The sequence below is a fragment of the Narcine bancroftii genome, chromosome 1 (assembly GCF_036971445.1).
Source record: "Narcine bancroftii isolate sNarBan1 chromosome 1, sNarBan1.hap1, whole genome shotgun sequence".
Lineage (NCBI taxonomy): Eukaryota > Metazoa > Chordata > Chondrichthyes > Torpediniformes > Narcinidae > Narcine > Narcine bancroftii.
The window spans coordinates 351,194,855-351,215,308 of NC_091469.1; the positions used below are offsets into that span (position 1 = coordinate 351,194,855).

The window sequence follows — 20,454 nt, forward strand, 5'->3', positions numbered from 1 at the left end:
CGTGTTATATTAAGGAATACACAAATATTCTAATCTACGTATTCAAATTCATCCATGGCCTCTTTACCTCAAAGTACCAACAATCAAGTCCACTGTGCTAGTATGTTCTGAAATTTTGAACAGATGGACTTTCTCTGTTAAATCATTGGGACCCAAGCCTTGAACTATCAGGGCTTCAATCCCCAAGGAATCCCTTCCCCAAACTTCTGTCTCTTGCACCTCCTGTATTATGTTCATTCACATATCTTACTTTGGCCACCCAAACTCTTGACATGGACCAGCTCGTTGAATGGTGTAACAACAACAATCTTGCGCTCAATGTCAGCAAAACCAAGGAGATGATTGTGGACTTCAGGAGGAAGTCAGGGGAACAGGTCCCAGTCCTCATCAAGGGCTCCCGTAGTGGAGAGGGTCAAGAACTTCAAATTCCTGGGTGTCAACATCTCCAAGGATCTGTCCTGGAGCCTCATGACAAAGAAGACTCACCAGCAGCTATACTTTATGAGGTGTCTGAAGAGATTTGGTGCGTCACTGAAGACTCTTGTAAACTTCTACTGATGTACTGTAGGGAGCATTCTGGAAGGTTGCATCTGCCTGGTATGGAGGCAGACACTGCCTTATTTTTTGTGCATTATTATTTTTTTTAATAGTAATGTTGTAAGATGGTTATAATATGAACATCTGCTCTATGATGCTGCCACAAAACACCAAATTTCATGACTTGTTCATGACAATAAATTCTGATTTAAATAGAGTCTGAAAAGCAGCTGGCCTTGCTTTACTGTTGCTTGTGGAGGAAATCCAATTTCAAATAATGAAGGTGGTCACATGTTACAGATTATGTTGTACTTGTATTGTATATAGATGTTTTTGGTAGATAAATTGGGGCAGGTTTTTTAGTGTAGGTCATATACAAACACTTTAAAACAGATCTTATTTAAAATACTGAAGTTCTGCTCATGCAAGACATGCAAGAGTCTTTGGAAAAGCTTTGGAGAGAGCCCAAGGGACTTCACTAATGGATTATGGTTTACAAAAAAGCCAACAATTGAAAGAACTTGTCGGGGCCGCAGACTGTTCGGAGTGAAACTTGCTATTCTAAAAGGGTCATGTGGTTTTGCAAGCAGAGGGAGTAAAACAGGTTTAATTTCGGAGAGAGATTGGGAATTCAGTTCTGCAGTTTTACAGTCAACAGCAGCAGCTGGAACTGGAACAGAACAAGCTGGGAAACTTGTGGAAAACCCCATTTGGAAGATGGGTTGTGAGTGCTTAGTTCAGCCTGGTCAAAGCCCTTGTGGTTCATGCAAGAGGAGAGTACTGACTGTCGAATGTTTTATTTGAAATAAGAGAAACAAAAAGAAAATCTTCAGTGACCTGAAAGAAAGAGGCTATCATCTGGAGAACCCTGAGGGGCAGGTTTCTTCGTCAAGTCACTGAAGTGGCTAATTAAAAAGGAATAGTTGTGGGTGTCCAGCAAACAACAAATCTCTCTCCGAAAACTGACAAGAACCTTCCTGAATGGTAACCATTTATCTTTCAAGTACCAAAGCCTGGTGAACTTAATAAATGTTAAATTCTGTGCACAGTATAAGAATTGCCTGCAACCAGTGAACTTGGAAGAATGAGAAGTGAGATTGGACTATGAATCAAAAAAACTTTTCTGAACTTACACGTGCACTTCGAATTAGAAGTTAGGTTAGTTAAGTCAATAGTGATAAGTTAAAGTGTGATATCGTTTTCATGTTTAAAGATAATTAAAAGCAAATTTTGTTTAAGTAACCATTGGTCTTGGTGAATATCTATTGCTGCTGTGTTTTGGGGTCCTCTGGGTTCATAACACACTGAAAAAGGAACCTTGCTCCTCACCTCAATGGTCTCAAACAAAATGAAGGACGTTGAAGCAGTTCGTTCAAAACCTTGTGGGTAAATTTTCAACTACCATATTCTTCAGCTGCTTTGATGCCCAGTCTAAAACCATGTCACATTATCATCTACTCTGGTAACACTTCATTCATCCCCTTGATTATCAAGCATCTACTTACCTCTGCCTTAAAAAATAATCTCCTCTCCACTTTCATCTTCCAATAGGTGCCCGAAGAGGAAAAAAAACGAATCTCTGCTATGAATGGGCATCCTCTTATTTTAAAACAATGACCCTTTATTTTAGATTCTCACATAAGAGCAAACACCATCTCCAGTTCATCTTGTCAAGACCCCTCAGGATATTTTATGTTTCAATCAAGCCTCCTTTCACTTGTCTAAATCAGGAGACCCAGCCTCCTCTGTCCAACAGCTTCATTATCTGTCAATGTGGATATTCCAGATTTTCAATCTAGGAATACCTTCTCTGAGCTGTTTCCAACACATTAATGTCCTTCTTTGAATAAGCAGATGAGTCCTCTGGTCAATGTTTAAAATGTGATCTCACCAATGCATTACGCAAGAGCAAATTTATCAAAATTCATCTGAAATCAGCAACTTTATATGCATAATATAGAGAATTTTTTTTTCTAGACAAATTAAATTTGAGGCAGTGTATCTATCTTTTGTGCCACAATCTGGGAATAAAGACTCAATTCTATGGGTCTGGACTATCTTCTGGACTGCGTAAAAAAAGAGGATTTCCCACCATAGAACACTACAGCATAGAAACAGGCCCCTTTTGCCCTTCTAGTCTGTGCCAAATGGTATTTTTTGCCTAGTCCCACTGACCTGCACCCAGTCTATAGGCCTCCATGCTTCTCTCATCCACGTATCTGTCCAAATTCTTCTTAAATATTAAAATTGAACCCACATTCACCACCTCAGCTGGCAGCTCATTCCATACTCCCAAAAATCTCTGAGTGAAGCAGCTCCCCCTCACGTTCCCCATAAAGTTTACCCCATTCACTCTTAACATGTATCCTCTTGTTTGTATCTCACCTACCCTCAGTGGATAAAGGTCTATCTACATCTAAATGTTTCTACCAAATCTCCCCTCATTCCTCTATGCTCCAGAGAATAAAGCCCCAACCTGTTTAATCTTTCCCTGTAACTCAGTTCCTGAAGTCCAGGCAACATCCTAGGAAATCTTCTCTGCACACTTCCTATCTTATTGATTTCTTTCCTGTAGTTATGTGATCAAAGATGCACACAATATTCAAAATTTGGCCTCACCAATGTCTTACACAACTTTACAATAATATCCCAGCTCCTATATTCAAAGATTTATGAAGGCCAATATGCCAAAAGCTCTCTTTACAACCCTATCCACCTGTGACACACTTTCAGGAAATTATATATCTGTATTCCCAGGTCCCTCTATTCTACCACACTCCTCAGTGCACTACCATTCACCGTGTATGTCCTTTCTTGGCTTTTGTCCTTCCAAAATGCAACACTTCACACTGTCTGCGTTAAATTCCATCTACCATTTTTCAGCCCATTTTCCAGCTGGTCCAGATCCCTCTGCAAGCTCTGAAAACCTTCTTCACTGTCCATAATGCCCCAATCTTGGTGTCATCTGCAAATTTACTGACCCAATTTATCACATTATCATCCAGTTCATTGAGAGAGATGATAAACAACAATGGTCCCAACACTGATCCCCAAGGAACACCACTAGTTATAAGCCTCAATTTTGAGAAGCAATCATTCACCACCACTCCATATAGCCAATGTCGAATCCAGTTTATTACCTTACCATAAATACTGAGCTTCTGAACTTTCCTGACTAACCTCCATGTGGGACCCTGAAGCCTACATAGACAACAACCACAGCCTTTCCTTCATTAACTTTCCTGGTAACTTCCTCAAAAAACTCTACAAGATTGGTTAAACACAACCTACCACGCACAAAGTCATGTTGACTATCCCTAATCAGGTCCTGGCTATCGAAATAATTGTATATCTGATCTATTACAACACCTTCCAATAATTTACCTACTGATGTCGGCTCACTGCCCTATAATTTCCAGGTTACTTTTGGAGCCCTTTTTAAACAATGGAAAAACCCTCCTGGACATTAATAAATCAGGAGAGCTGTTACAGTTACCTGGTTCTTCAACCATGTAATTGTAATTGGGGTTTTCATTGCAGATTTGCTTCGCTAAACTTCAATTCCCTGGCTAACATGCCAAGGATTTGAACTTGCATTTCCAGATCTTTACTTCAAACTCCTGGATTACTCATCAGGTATCATAACCAATCTACTACTGTACCCCAAATCACATATTAAAAGTCTGAAACCAGCCTGCATAATACCAATGTGAGTAGGGGGAAAAAGATCATTTGACGGTGTCAATATGATTACCCTTCCTGATGCTGAATGAGCTAACTTCAGACAAAGCTTTAGCTGTAAAATCCAGGACAGAGTGACCAACATTTCCAGCCATGTAGAGGGTGTGTTAAATGTTGTGTGAAGTATTTATATGATTCAGTCATCAAAGTAATTTCACTGTCTGATATATCACTGACTACACAGAGTTGATTCAAATTTATTTCCACGGTCAAACATCAGTTTCTGAAAAACAGAAACATTGCACAGCGCGGTTGGTGTAGTGGTTCACTCAACGCTGAAACAGTGCCAGTGAATGGGATCGGGTTCGAATCCCATGCTGTCTGTAAAGAGTTTGTTCGTTCTTCCCATGTCTGTACAGGTTTCCTCCAGGTGCTCCAGTTTCCTTCCACCATTCAAAAATGTACCGGGGGGGTGTTTAGGTTAATTGGGTAGCATGGGCTCATGGGCCAAAAGGACCTGTTACTGTGCAGTATGTCTAAATTGAAAAACTAAAAAATTTTTTTACAAAAATTTCTGGAACTGATCAGCAAGTCCAAGAGCCTCTGGGTTAAAAGAAAACCAAGTTAACATCTCAGATTCCGCTGAAAGATCCTGAAACAACTGTATTTTTGTCTCCACTGAATATTTGCAGAAATTTCTGTTTAATTTACCAGAACATGCAGGTACACAGACCTATCCACAGAAAGGAATGATAGGTCACAGTAAACAGGCCTAGAATGCAAATTTTCAATTTCTCTGCAATGAGAAATATTATTTTATTCTGAGCTGACACAAAAACTTTGTTCTATAATGGAAAAGAAATATTGAGGAGATTTACTAACTAGTCAGAAACCATCATATAATATTGAGTAATTATTGACATATTTTCAATGTGGAATGAGCTGCTGGAGTAAGTAGGCACAACATAAGTGGAACCAGCTCAGGTAGACAACTTGGCTGTCGTAGATAAGTTAGACCCAAGGGCCCGCTTCCCTGCTGTGTACGTCTTGGTAACTCACAAATCTATTGAGAGCAATTGTGAGGAAACCAATCTGGACATTTATATTTACTTAGAACAAACATAAATAATCAAAATATTAATCAAATCAGTCCAGAGCATTGCAATTTTCTCTTCTATCAAAGATAACTCTTTTGCTCTTAGGACAACCTCTTCTTTGCTCATTGATTCGATATATCAATAACTTCTAATTTTAAGCTTCAGGCAGCAATACACCTTTTTAGACATCCTTTTGCCAACTGCAGGATTTTTTTCCCCCACAAAGGATTAAACTTTTACAGGCTCTACAATAGATAAACATTGACAACTTCTTTCAAGGTGGCAATGTTTTCTCTTACCAAGAGATATTACAAACTTAAAGTTGATGACTGGTGATAGTTTGTCTGCCTTGTGTGTATACTTCATACAAAGGGTATCAAATCCATGATAAACAGATCCTGTTTCTGCAGATCAATAGTACAGGAAATACAAAGCTGATATTTCTCTCAAATGCCCACACGTGGACACCAATGCACTGTTCAGTCCTCCATATAGAGTATAACTCCAATTATCCAAAATCCTCATTTATCCAAAATTTTTTAGAGCTGAACTGACTGGGGACGCCAGGCTCCCGGCACAAGCGGAGCCTCAGTGGGGAGGTGTCAGTGATCGGCATTTTCTTTTCTGTGAGAATTAAACGTTATTTTAATGCTTAAAAGCCTTCCCTTGTTGTTTGCTGTTGTATCAACACTGTTTCAAGTGATTTGCTCTTGCTACTGGGTTATTAAAAAATGACCAGTTCTCCGAAAAACCATTTATTCAAAATAAATTCTGACCACTTTGGATAATCGGAGTTATACTGCAATATCAAAAAGGAACTTTGAGACAGTAGGGCATTAAAGAATTAGGATGGTATACCTATCAAGGATGGCACTGAAGCGTACAGATTCAATGGGTCGACTGAAAAAGTTTAGATATTTTAGAGTATATATCTATTCTATAAAGATCAGAGCCATCAGTAAATCAAAAAGTAAATTCAGGAGAAAAATATTTGCCCAGTAAGCAAAAAGAACTCACTGCCATAAGACAAGTGCACATCGGAGAAAGGAACAAAAAGACCCAGTGAGAAATGAAGCAGAAACAGACTCAAGAACAAAAACAGCACAGAGGTGCGAGGAAGAACAGCTTGTTTCAGTGCTGGAAACCACAACTATGGGGTAATTTGCAGGGCCTACCTAAGGTGCAGCCAAGACCAACTGAAGGCAGTTCCTCATTCTGAAGTGAAAATTCCATGGCAGACAGATGCTGAAAGTGTACAAAATTTAACCCCAACCACTGCTCTTCAGTCACAAATCTTCCCTGCAATGTACATTCTTTCATTCACAGAAATTGCCTTGGGAACTTGAATGGTTCAACATTTCAGCTTCTATTTTTAATCAAGCCTTGGAAAACTGCAAATGGTCCATAGGATGGTGAACAGTTTGACAGGCTGCCAAGTGAATCAGCCTTCTCAAGCTATTAAACCAAAAGACAGTTTTGTAACCTGCCACAACTCTGATAAGATGTGGAAGGTGGGAGGAGAAATGGAAGTGGCAGTGGTGGTGGAGGGGGAGCACAGTGAAAGACAGAAAAGAACAGAAGGAGCAGGGCACATACAAAACATTTAATAACTGACTGAATCTCACTGGAAAACACTCAGCATTCAATGTAGTCTTTCGCTCAGAATTGTCTGTGGGGGAGGACTAAACCTGACACGTCCTCAATCAGAGTTGAGGACCTTGCCATTCAGCATCCATTCCTGTATTCTTTTCAGAATTGGATATCTTTTCTTTCAAGGTTCATAGTCAGGGATATAGGCAGCTGAGCCCAACATATTTGTTGGACACATTCAGTTACCAATTGAGGATTTTAATCCATTCCTAAAACACAGCTCAAGGTTGAAATGTGCTATATTATCTTCCTCAGCAACTTACTCAATTCTTCATTTATTAATTCAAGACTGACATGTACAAATGTAAAATTTATAGAATTTGGTAATAGAACAAGGACAAAAAATATATTACAAACAATCTACTTACATTTTTCCAATGCATCCATGGCAGCTCCCATTTCTGCTTGCTGAATGCTATGTGAAAGAGGAAAGTTATCAGAATAGCAAAGTAATGCATGAAAAACACCAATGAAAGTGTGTTATAAACTATCAGAATCAGATTTTCCTGGCTTCTCCTAAGAGCAAATGTTAGTCTGGAGCTGAATGAAGCACACAAGCAGGCAATGCAAATGTTAGACTTCTAAAACAAGAACAGAACTTCGCACAGATCAGGCCACATCTGTGGAATTAACTTTACAGGTTAATGGCCTTCCATCAGAACAGATATCATTACTGTTTGGTTGTGGAGACCGGGGATAAAGTTAGTGGGTCTGGTATTTTCTTTGCCTTTATTTAATTTGCATTCTTGCCACAGATTGGACTAAAATACCTACAAACAATAGTTTCAATAAATTACAATTACTTCTGTCAAACTGCAAATAGTGGTACAAGGTGAAACAATAGAGATCATAAATTGTGTGGAATGAGGGCTGATAGATACATAGCCAAAAGATCCCAGATAGGATATTACATCAATTCTTGCCCAATTATAACTCAAAGAATCAAGTAAGAATTAATGACATTAAGCCAATCTGTACAAAAGGAGCATGTGAAATAAAGGCAAAGAAAATGCCAAGTCCACTAATGCCTGGTCTCCACAATCTAACAGTGATGAAATCTGTCCTGATGGAAGGACGTTGACCTGTAATGGTAATTCCATAAATGCACAATTTTCTAGTCTTGGTTTAGCTTAACATCATTTACATTGTATTTACATGACAAATATTATCCTTCCTGATCTACAACTACTTGCTTCGATGCAGCTGCTTTCAGATTTTTGATTGAGATGGTCAATCCAGGCCCTTTTGCACCCTTGCATGGAATCAAAATAAACCAATGCACTATTTCAAAGAATACTACAGTTAAACCAGGTTCTGGCCAATATCTATCCTCTGTTTGATACCAATATGTCCATTGAACTGGAGATTATTAGATTATTGTTGATGGGAAGTGATGTGCACAATTGGCTGTTGCACGTCCTCCATTAGGGACAGGGACTGCAAATCATTTGGCTGCAAGATACTTTGGTTCATCATGAAAGAGCAAGATTGTGCCATGGGATCTTTACAGAAGATTGAAGGGATCTTAGTCAATGTTTTAAATGAAAGTTAACATTTCCAACAATACAGTCAGCCCTGAAATTTATATTCTAGGCTTTGGTGTTGGGTTTGAACCAACATTCTTCTGCTTCAGTGACAACAGCAAGAACACTGACTGGCAGCTAGCAATTTTGTTTTATCCTAAAGTAATCTCACACAATTACCAAGTGCTTTTCAATAAGACTTTTATTCTTCAACCAATTAAGAGCCATGATATTCAATACTGAGTTTGCCCTTCTGACACAATTATTAAAATACTTAAATTGCATGAATATGGGGTAAAAGGATTGGAGATCTTTAATTATACCTTTGCAGAATAAACTAAGCTACCAGATCTTGATTCACCTACAATGGTAGCCAGCTCCCATTAAACAACGTCTTTTATTGCTTTTACTTGTACTGGATTTAAATCATGGCTCCCAAATGTAAGGTGGAAAAAGTACAGCTAATCTTGCAGTCTGTACCACTCCCCATTAACTTATTGTATGGGCACAAGGCTCTCATGGCACTGCAGATAAATTCATTGCTGAGGGCAAAATTCCTGAAGCGAGCAGCATTAGGAAAAGTGAAACTGCAATTCACATCTGCCAACATTAATTTCTGATAATGGTTTACTAACTGGAGGAATTTCACATGCAACATAGTCAACGCACTTCCTCATTCCAACTCCCATAGATTGCAGGAATGTGCTGATTATTTCCATCATATCTGGCTGGAATTGCAATAACTGGCAGAGTAACAATGTAGAACATGACAGTACAGGCACTTTGGCACTCGATTTTCTCTCTCTCTACACACACACACACACACACACACACACACACACACACACACACACACACACACACACACACACACACACACACACACACACACACACACACACACACACACACACACACACACACACACACACACACACACACACACACACACACACACACAAATAAAAAATGAAACCCTTCCTGCCTCATGACCCTCAATTTTTCTTTCAGCCATGTGCCTAATAGTCTCTCGAATGCTCCTATTGTTTCATCACCACTACTTCCCCTGGCAAGACATTCCAAGCATCTACAACTGTGTAAAAAAACCACTCCTGATGTCTCCCCTAAATTTTCCTCCCTTCATTTTGGACAGGTGTCCAGTGGCACACATCAATAATGTTGAAGTGCTTTGAAAGGCTGGTGTTGAGCAGCAACATGGATCCGTCCCAATTTGCCTATCATAGCAACAAGTCTATGGTGGATGCCATCTCACTGACTCTACACTAAGCTCTTGCAACACCTGGACGGCAAAGGTGCATACAGCATTATCTCTTTATCCACTACAGTTCAGTATTTAACACCATCAGCCCCTCAAAATTGATCAGCATATTTGAAGAACTGGGACTCAACACCCCACTGAGTTATTGGATCATGGATTTCTTCACCTCCAGGACACAATCAGTGAAGATTGGGAAGAACTTCTTCTCCATAATCTCCATCAGTACCTGAGCACCACAGGGCTGCATTCTTAGCTGCCTGTCTGCTCTACTCACTTTACACCTATGACTGTGGCTCAGTACAACAACAATACCATCTACAAATTAGCTGTTGATACCACATTAGTGGATTGTATACAAAATGGCAATGAGTCAGCATACAGGAGGGAAATTGTAAATTTGGTTGAATGGTGCACCAACAACAATCTCACACTCAATGTTACCAAAACCAAGGAACTGATCATTAACTTCAGGAAGGGAAATCCAGAGGTGAATAATACAGTGCTCATTGGGGAAATCTGAGGTGGAGAGGATGAGCAATTCAAGTTCATAGGAGTCACTATTTTAGAGAATATTTCCTGGACCCAACACTCTAATGGCATTGTAAAGAAACTACATCAGCATCTCTACTTCCTCTGGAGTTTGCGGAGGTTTGGTATGACACCAGAAATCCTGGCAAATTTCTACAGATGTGTGGAGGAAAGTGTGCTGACCAGCTACATCACAATCTGGTATGGAGTCACCAATCTTTTCTTTGGCTTGGCTTCGCGGACGAAGATTTATGGAGGGGTAATGTCCACGTCAGCTGCAGGCTCGTTTGTGGCTGACAAGTCCGATGCGGGACAGGCAGACACGATTGCAGCAGTTGCAAGGGAAAATTGGTTGGTTGGGGTTTGGTGTTGGGTTTTTCCTCCTTTGTCTTTTGTCAGTGAGGTGGGCTCTGCGGTCTTCTTCAAAGGAGGTTGCTGCCCGCCGAACTGTGAGGCACCAAGATGCACGGTTTGAGGCAATATCAGCCCACTGGCGGTGGTCAATGTGGCAGGCACCAAGAGATTTCTTTAGGTAGTCCTTGTACCTCTTCTTTGGTGCACCTCTGTCACGGTGGCCAGTGGAGAGCTCGCCATATAACACGATCTTGGGAAGGCGATGGTCCTCCATTCTGGAGACGTGACCTACCCAGCGCAGTTGGATCTTCAGCAACGTGGATTCGATGCTGTCGGCCTCTGCCATCTCGAGTACTTCGATGTTAGGGATGAAGTCGCTCCAATTAATGTTGAGGATGGAGCGGAGACAACGGTGGTGGAAGCGTTCTAGGAGCCGTAGGTGATGCCGGTAGAGGACCCATGATTCGGAGCCGAACAGGAGTGTGGGTATGACAACGGCTCTGTTTACGCTAATCTTTGTGAGGTTTTTCAGTTGGTTGTTTTTCCAGACTCTTTTGTGTAGTCTTCCAAAGGCGCTATTTGCCTTGGCGAGTCTGTTGTCTATCTCGTTGTCGATCCTTACATCTGAAGAAATGGTGCAGCCGAGATAGGTAAACTGGTTGACCATTTTAAGTTTTGTGTGCCCGATGGAGATGTGGGGGGTGCTGGTAGTCACGGTGGGGAGCTGGCTGATGGAGGACCTCAGTTTTCTTCAGGCTGACTTCCAGGTGAAGGAGGCAGCGGCCCCGGTCCGGGCACAGGGAAAGCAGCGGCGGCCCCGGTCCGGGCAGAGGGTAGGCGGCGGCGGCTCCGATCTGGGCAAAAGCGAGGGGGAGGCGGCAGTCACCAATACCCTCAAGCTTAAAGCCTTGTAAAAGATAGTGGACAAAGCCCAGGACATCACAGGCAAAATCCTCCTCACCATTGAGAACATCTACAGGGTACACTGTTGTCGGAGTGCAGTAGTAATCATCAAGGATCTACACCACCCAGAACACACTCTGTTCTCACTGCTACCATCAGGAAAGAGGTATAAGTGTCACAAAACTCACTCCACCAGGTTTAGGAACAGCTTCGACCCATCCAGCATCTGATTCCTCAACAATGAACTCAATGAGGGGCTCATTTAAGAATTCTTACTTTTGCAATTTATGGTTTATTTTTCCTTCCCTGTATTGCATAGTTTGTTTACACTTCTTCATTTGTTTATATGTGTGCGTTGTGTACATTTTCTTTGTACTACCAGTAAGTGGTAATTTTGCCTCTTCCACAGAAAAAGAATCTCAGTGTTGAATGTGATGTCATGTATGTTCCTTATTAATAAATCTGAAATCTGGTGTTTGCTATTCCTGCCCTGGGGAAAAAAAACACTGGTTGTCTACCTTATCTATGCCTCTCAGAATTTTATATACCTCTATCAAATCACCTCTCAACCTTCTTCACTCCAGAGAGAAAAGCCCTATCTCCACTAACCTTGCCTCATAAGACTTATTTTAAATCCAGGCAACATCCTGGTAAATCTCCTCTGCACCATCTCCATAGCTATCACATCTTTCCAATATTAAAGGTGACAGAACTGAACACAATATTCCAAGTGTGGTCTCACCCAATATTTGTAAAGGTGAAACACGACCTCTCAATTCCTGAACTCAATTTTCCAACTTATGAAGCCCAGCATCTCATCAACCTTCTTAACTATCCTATCAACTTACAAAGCAACCTTAAGAGATGTATGAATTTGGACCCCAAGGTCCCTCTATTCTTCCACTCTGTTAAGCATTCTACCATTAATCCTGTACTCAGCCTTCAGTTTTGACCTTACAAATTGCATCATCTCACACTTGTCCGGATTGAGCTCCATCTGGCACCTTTACGCCCAACTCTGCAGTCTGTATATACCCTCTTGTAACCTACGATAATTCTTAACACTATCCACAATTTCTCCAACCTTTGTATCATCCACAAACATACTGACCCATCCTTCCAATTCTTCATCTGGGTCTTTTATTCAAAATCACAAAGAGCAGGGGTCCCAGAAAAGAACTCCATTGGTCACTGATCCCCTCAGACAGAATACTCTCCACCCACTGCTACTTTTTACTTTCTGCAGGAAAGCTAATTCTGAATCGACAAAGCCAAGGTTCCATGGATCCCATGTCTCATGACTTTCTCAACAAGGTTCTCGTGGGGAACCTTGTCAAATACTTTACTAAAATCTATGAACACCACTTCTATCACCTTACTTTCATCAACACGCATGATAGCCTAGAAATTTACAGACTTTTTTTTAGTGGGCTGCTTTTTCCAAAGGTGAGACCTCCCTCTTTCCTAAAGTGAATTGCTATCTGGCATCTAGTCTTGAGAGAGAATGCTCAGCATCCAGCAACAGTGATATCAACCAAATGGAGAGCCATCCAAATTGAATAATCCTCATTCAGTAAGCCAGGATGTAAAATGTGCAAATTTTAACTAATATTCTCAACATTTCATGAAATAGGAAATAAACCAAGGCCAAATGCATATGATCAAAGAAGCTTATGAATCGCAAACAAATATTTTAAAAAGGAAAATATATTTAAAATTCATTTTAAAATTAAATTTGAAGGATTTATAACCCACATACATAAAAAGATTTAGGGATCAGAGAGTCAGAGTATGACCTTTAAAACTTGCACATCTCTCATACAATTAAGTACCATATTTTCAAGGTATTTCACAGTTAATTAGTTTGCAAGTAAGTTTTTTGTCATTTTGCCGATTTTTCTTCATTATATTGTTGGAGTAGCTGGAAATCACTGACAGCATCCATGTTCAACTACATATTCACTTGACTCAAAATTGTTGTTAGTTTTGTGTTGCAATGACGCCAAACACTTGCAGTTTCACCATTATTATCAATGAAAAATCCAGGCTTTTTTCCCTTCATCAATGTAGCGAGTACCTAATATTGACTTTTTGGAAAAAAAACTCAACATATTTGAAGTATGACCATATTCATGTTTATGCAGTTGGAGTCAATTTTATAAATTCCTGGACTTTAAAAAAAAAACCTGTTTGACATACCAATTTTTCATGAATCAATAATTATTATCAAAGAAAATTAAATCATCCAGGAATTGCATTCACCCACAAAGGTCAATTATTTGGTTAATAGTGCACACCACCACTGCATGCTCTCTGCCACAATACTGATTACAATCATTAGCTCACAAATGGATTATAATAAAGAATAATCAAACATTCAATTTTTTTTTCCATTAAGATTGTTCAATGTGCCTTGTATTTCCTTATTGTGTATTCTGTGCAAATCAAGGACCTCAGCAATTTCACATTATTCTAATCAGATTTCATTTCTTATTTCATTAAAGCTCCAGGCTTGGTATTGAAATCTATTCATAAGAATATACAGTCAGTGGCCCAGGATTACAACTCATTCCTCTCCTGTACACTACTGTTAAGAAAGCAATGAAGGGAGAGTTAATGTAATACCTTTCAAAAAGGTGAGAATGAAGTCTCCTACATTCCTATCGAGTTCTTGACTCTCTTGGTAAATCTGAAACTTGGCAGCTACACTAATTAAACAAAATCAGCTGAGGGAAGGTGCGACTGCCTCCAACTACCTGCAGGTTGTGGTCTGAAAAATCTTGCTGCACTTCGTTTGACTAATTCCAAAGAGACACTTCACAGCAACAAGAATAAAAAATGCTTCCTGAGTCAATGTGACAACCTAGCATTCTTTGAAGATTTTATTGTAGGTCTATTCTGCTTCTCCACTGAAATCAAGGGCTTCTGCACTTTGCATTATTCAGAAACAATCAACATACACCATCAGCAATAGCACTAAGGCCAACTTAGTTCTGAAATATAAAAGCTTGCAACAGGTTTGTCTCTAACTCTCACATTTCCAAACTGTCATCCCCTTCAGAGATTATTAGTTTTGAATTTTTTTTTCTCTCAACAGTGGTTACATAATTGGATTTGCTACCAGATTCAGAAATGTACCACTGATTATTTTGTTTCCCCTGGACAGGGTGATTGTAACAGCATTGTAAGATGTACCTTCAAACTCTGAACTAATTTAAAGTGTGGTATGCATCAGAAAATGCTAACCTCATTGTTAGGGTTGAAATGACTGAAAATCACTAGTAAACATATTTTTGCCAGTTTCTAGCTTAAAGCTTCTAGCAATCTACATAAAGATAGTTGACGTTCCTTTGAGTGTCTCTATAGTTATATCTTTCTTATCAAGGTTAAAAACTGTGCTTTTGACCATCTTAGATAAGCAAAGTGGTTAGTTTCAAATTTGCTTTTGTGCTGTTAGAATCAAGAATATAGAGTCTAGATAATTTTCTTTGACAATGTAATGTTGAATGTATTAATATCTAATTGTCTGTTTATTAATTGTTTAAGTATAGTTCACTGTATAGAGTGCAAAAAAAGTCGAAAACTGAAGGCTATTGGTCAGACATTTTCATGAACGAGTCAAAACAAACAGCTACATACTTTCACGCGATTATAAAAGGGAAATAGTCACAATAATTAAGTCAAAGAAAACCTGCACTATTGACTCGTTAGTCAATAGAAGATTGGATTTGAGGACAGAGAATTGAAAATCGAATTTGAGAAAGGCTAGATCAATTTGGCTCTGTTTAGAGCAGCTCGATAAGGAGAAACAAACAACAATCAAAACCATTGTTAGAAGCAGAAAGACTTCTGTGTTTATTACAAATTAGAACACAGCTTGGAGCATTGGATCTGCTTGGCCGATGAGGACTGTTTTGGTTTAGGACAGATTGTTGTGCATGTTTGATATCGGAGTGCGACGAACAAAACTATGGAGAAAATAGCAGCTATGGCTGCTATGGACCTATGTGTCATGAAGATTAAAAAGAAGCAGAACTATTAGATGAATTGTAAACATGGTAATTAGATGCAAAGGGAAACAAGGTGGTTCTTCATACAAGACTGAGGGAGGATATAAATAAGTTTTCAGCTGCTGGAGATATGGATCCCAAAGAATAACTGCCAAAAACATTAATAGAAGCTAAGATTAGTCATGAGGTAGTGGCTGAAGTTTTACCACAAGATGGTGGTGTGAAGGATGAGCAATCTAAAATGGAGACATTGTCAGAGATTAAAGCATCGTCTGACTTATATTATAGGACCCAACAAGATTTCATGATAATACGTCAAATATTTCCAGCAGGAGGAGCTCTAGATCAGGTTCCAGCACTTCAAGTATTGAATCTTTATATAGAAGAATTCAAACAGACGCGGCAGCTCTTAAAGTAGAAAAGAAAATGCTTCAGTTTGAATTGGTCTTAGATAAGGAAGTGGAGCTAAAAAAGCAAGTGGAACTGGATAAAAAATAGCTGTTAATGAGGCCAGGTCACAGGCACTAGAAGGTCAGTGGTTTCTGGAACTCAAAGTAAATTATTGAAAACATCAAGTTTTGCTAAAGGACTTCAGGAAAGATGGGCCTGGTTTTGGACTATACAGGTCTAGGTACTGGACTGAGCTAGTTAAAGAACAACAAGAAGCGCTTGGTCGAGGACTAAGCAGATTAAGACTCAGTGCTGAGGAGCGCCGCAGATGTGAGATGTGCGAGATCCTGAATTAACGAGGTTCATCCAAGGAGCCAGAGATCAAACCGCAATGATGGCCACAATGGGCATTTGACTCCCACCTTTGTCATCTCTTATAGGGTCATACCAAGCACTCCAAGCAAGGATCAGAAAACCAGGTGGACAAAGTAACATATACCTGGACATGAAAAGACAGGATGAAATGGCTGCATTGTTAATTCAGTTACAGAGACACTTCTCTGCTCAAGATAAAAAATCCAATTTTTGATGGTTACCCCCTTCAATTTAAAGCATTTATGAAAAGCTCTGAACGTGGTAATGAAATTAAAAGTCACAGTTCGGAGGATGTTTACAATATTTGCTTCAGTTCATGACTGGACGATCACGAGAACTTGTAAGGAGTTGCCAGTATATGACTCCGAATCGTGGATTCAAAAGGGCTAAGTGGTTATTAGAGAAACATTTTGGTGACATGTAGAATTTCTAGACCTTATTTAAAGGCTCTTTCATGGTCATCAATAAGACCAGAGGACACAAATGGTTTACAAGTTTACACTGTCTTTCTAAGAGGATGTTGCAACGTCATGACAGAGATTGGCCATCTTTGAGAGCTTGACATACCTCAGAATATGGTAGACATTGTATATAATTACCAAACTGGATGAGAGAATTATGGAGAAGACATCAAGGAAGATTCCATGTGGCAGCTACTTTTAAAGACTTGGTGGAGTTTATTGAAGGACAAGTGGATGTTGTTACAGATCCAGTGTATGAAATTAAAGTTACTCAGTGAGTAAAGAAGGTGAAAAGTCCAAATCATATCTTCAACCAAAATAGGAGTAGAGTTGCCTCCTTCCTAACAGTGGTGGATAAGGAAATTAAGGAAAATGCAAGTTCATCCGTTGAGAAAAAAATGTTTGTTATGTCATGATAGACATGATTTTGGAAAGTCTGTACAGATGAAAAGGAAGTTGCAGAGTGAGAAAATCGCTTTTTTGAAGGAAAATGGAGGATGTTTTGGAACAAAAACTGCAAAAAGTGACTCAGCTGCAATATACGTAGTCAAAAGCATTCAAAAATGCTACACATCTTCAGGGAAAAGGATACGGAAAAGGAACAAACTATGATGAAAGAAAACGATGAAAACAGTGCTGAAGGTTCAGGATTGACAAGTGGCATTACTGGGGCCGGTCCAGATAACTGCAAACTCGATAGTACCTGTACAAGTTAAAGTCAAGGACAGGAACGCAACAGTTAGCACTTATGCACTGTGTCATTTGCACTGTGGGGCTTATGAAAGGCCTAATCTTGAAGGAAAAAAGACAAAGATTCTATTAAAAACCATGGGGAAAAGAAAGGTTGTTGAAATTAACATGGTTTCAGGGTTAGAGGTTACTGAAAAACAGAGTGACAATTTTTGTGATCTTTCAGGCATATATGTGTATATATACAGAAGACTATTCACGTGCAAAAAAGGAAACATCCCCATCAAAATGATGTGGATCAGTGGTCATATCTAAAAAAGGTTTTATACTGGAAGATAGCTCTGAGACAGAGATGCTAATTCGTTTATATGTACCAAAGGCCCTTGAACAAATAGAAGTAATACTGAGTGTGAGAGATGGACCTTACACTATTGGAACTATGCTTGGGTGGATAATCAATAGGCCATTAGAAAGAAAGAATGATGTTGCTCAGAAGCAGTCAACAAGTGTCAATCTGTTGTGAAACTCAATATTCAAAAGAATGAAAACAGATCTTAAAAAATTGAAAATAACTCAAGGGCATCTAAATTAATAAAGAAGAAAATATTTTAATCAAAAGTAGATGAAAATAAAGCATTAAAAGATTCTGCAATAATTGTTGATTGTTAAATATATTAAAATAATAAATAAAATATTACAAAAAAAGATTCTGCAAATACTGCTGGTGATTATTCCTGCTAAGATAAATCTGACAATATTATGAAATTGCCTTCAGAGTAAAAAATGTTGAAAAGGGACTTATAACTATTGGGTATTCCAGAAAACAGTGACCAAAATGGTTTTAACTTTGTACTTGGAAACAAAAATGAATCTGATGATTCTTCAGTTTTGAAAGTTAACCAAGAGAGAAGATCAGAGTGCAGTTGACAAGAATGGAGAATTAACTGTAAACAGAATTTGCAAAGCCAAGCAGAAGAAAAAGAGTAAGTGTTAAAGAAATGAATGCAGTTATTAAAGAAAGGGATTCTGTATTATCAAGGTTGGAGGAGGAGATTCATTTTGTGAAAGAGGAGAAGTCATTGTTTAAAGACATAAGACAGCGGACTATGGAAAAGAATGAATAATGTACCTTGAAGATGCAAAAAGAAAGAAACGTTACATTCTTGAAGGCCCAGTTAATAAATACAAAGAGAGAATCAAATGAAAAACTTCAAGATAAATTGAAAGTTGCAAAATTGGATCTATAAGTAAAAAAATACAAAAAAGTTTAAAATTGGTGCCCACCAGTTGTCAGCTCACCAATCATGCAACATCCAATCTCAAACAACTGGTAAATTCACTTATCCGGCATCTACCAATTCTCACAAATGTGAAGGATTTTACTGTGTTACACAACACCACCCTTGTACCTCTCACCTACTAAAACACAATGTAATATTCATCTTGGTCTCTTAGATTATATGGGAAATTTGTTAACATTTTAGAGTAAGCTAGTTTTCTAAAATTAAGAATGATTTTTTTTTGTTTGGGCAATAAAAACATCAACATGAACTCAGGAATCCCTTTACTGAAGGGAGGAAATCTTATTCTTGCCCCAGTACCGCTGAGCAATTAACAGTGCAAGGACTGTCCATGATGATCCAAGCTATGAGGCTGAATATCTTTAATATTCATGCTTGTCATCCAAACCCACATGTGTTTGATGGAAAATGTGTATAATTGCTGCAGAAAGACCAAGTTAGTGTGGCTTTTCACCCAGTTGTCGAATGAAAGATGATGACCAATTCCTTTTATAATCACTTGAGAACATGTTCTTGGTTGCTTTGATTTGTTCATGAAAACGTCCATTTCAATAGCATCGAGTTTCCCACTGTTTATTTGAACTCTAAACGGTAAATTATACTTAAACAATTAATAAACTGACAATAAGATATTAATACATTTAAAATTACACGGTCAAAGAAAATTGTCTACACTGGCTCTATATTCTAGATTCTAACTGCACAAAAGAAAATTCGAAACTAACCACTTTGTTTATTTAAGATGGTTGAAAACACAGCTGTTAACCTTGATAAGAAAGCTGTAACTAGAAAGACACTCAAAAGGAATGTCAACAATCTTTTTGCAGATTACTAGAAGCTGGCAAAAATGTTTATAACTGATTTTCGGTCATTTTAACCATTACATTACCAGCCCCTAATTATATCTAAAAATAATTACCACTACAAAGAAATCAAATATAATAATTCATCAGGTAAATATTCAAAAGAAAGTGAAAGTCAATCATTAAAGCTTCCTGCTTCTTGTAAAAGACAGATTTTGGTAATCAGTCTGTTTAAAAAGCCATCTTTAATTTCCAAGGTATTCACTTTCTTGAGGGCACAAGATGAGTCTTCTTTCTCTTTTGGGGTTGGCTTTAGAAAAGATCGAACTCAAACAACATTGGTTCTTCAAGCTCATCAACAACCACTCTAGCTTCTATTGTCTTTTCCTGTAATTCCAGATCCAATTTTGCAGCTTCCAATTCAGTCTGATTTTCTGATGAAGCTTTATCTTAGATTCTCTCTCTGTATTTATTAATTGGGCCTTCAAGAATGTAATATTTCTTTCTTTATGCATCTTCAAGGTACATTATTCATTGTTTTCCACAGTCAGCTGTCTTGTGCCTTTAAACAATGACACAATTTCACAAAATGAATCTCCTCTTCCACCTTTATGCATCTTGATAATGCTGAAACCCTTTCTTCAATAACTGCATTCATTTCTTTAACAGCTATTCTTTTCTTCCACTTGGTTTTGCAAATTCATACATGACATGACACACAACCCTGAGATTCCTTTTTCATGTCAGCGTGGCAAAATTACCACTAATTGGTAGTGCAAACAATAAACTACACACAGCGTAAAACATATAAACAAAAAACTGTAAACAAATTGACTGTGCAATACAGAGAGAACCAAAAGAAAATCAATAAA

The 20,454-nt window shown here is 38.6% G+C and overlaps 1 protein-coding gene across 2 annotated transcripts in view; it reads right to left on the reverse strand.

Moving 5' to 3' along the window:
- drosha (drosha ribonuclease III) overlaps positions 1 to 20,454 on the reverse strand; it is a 188,278-nt gene that overhangs the window by 17,272 nt on the left and 150,552 nt on the right. For both annotated transcript variants that reach the window (XM_069910590.1, XM_069910591.1), the window contains one exon: positions 7,334 to 7,380. In XM_069910590.1, the coding sequence (XP_069766691.1) occupies positions 7,334 to 7,380 (47 nt within the window). The remainder of the gene's footprint in view (positions 1 to 7,333; positions 7,381 to 20,454) is intronic.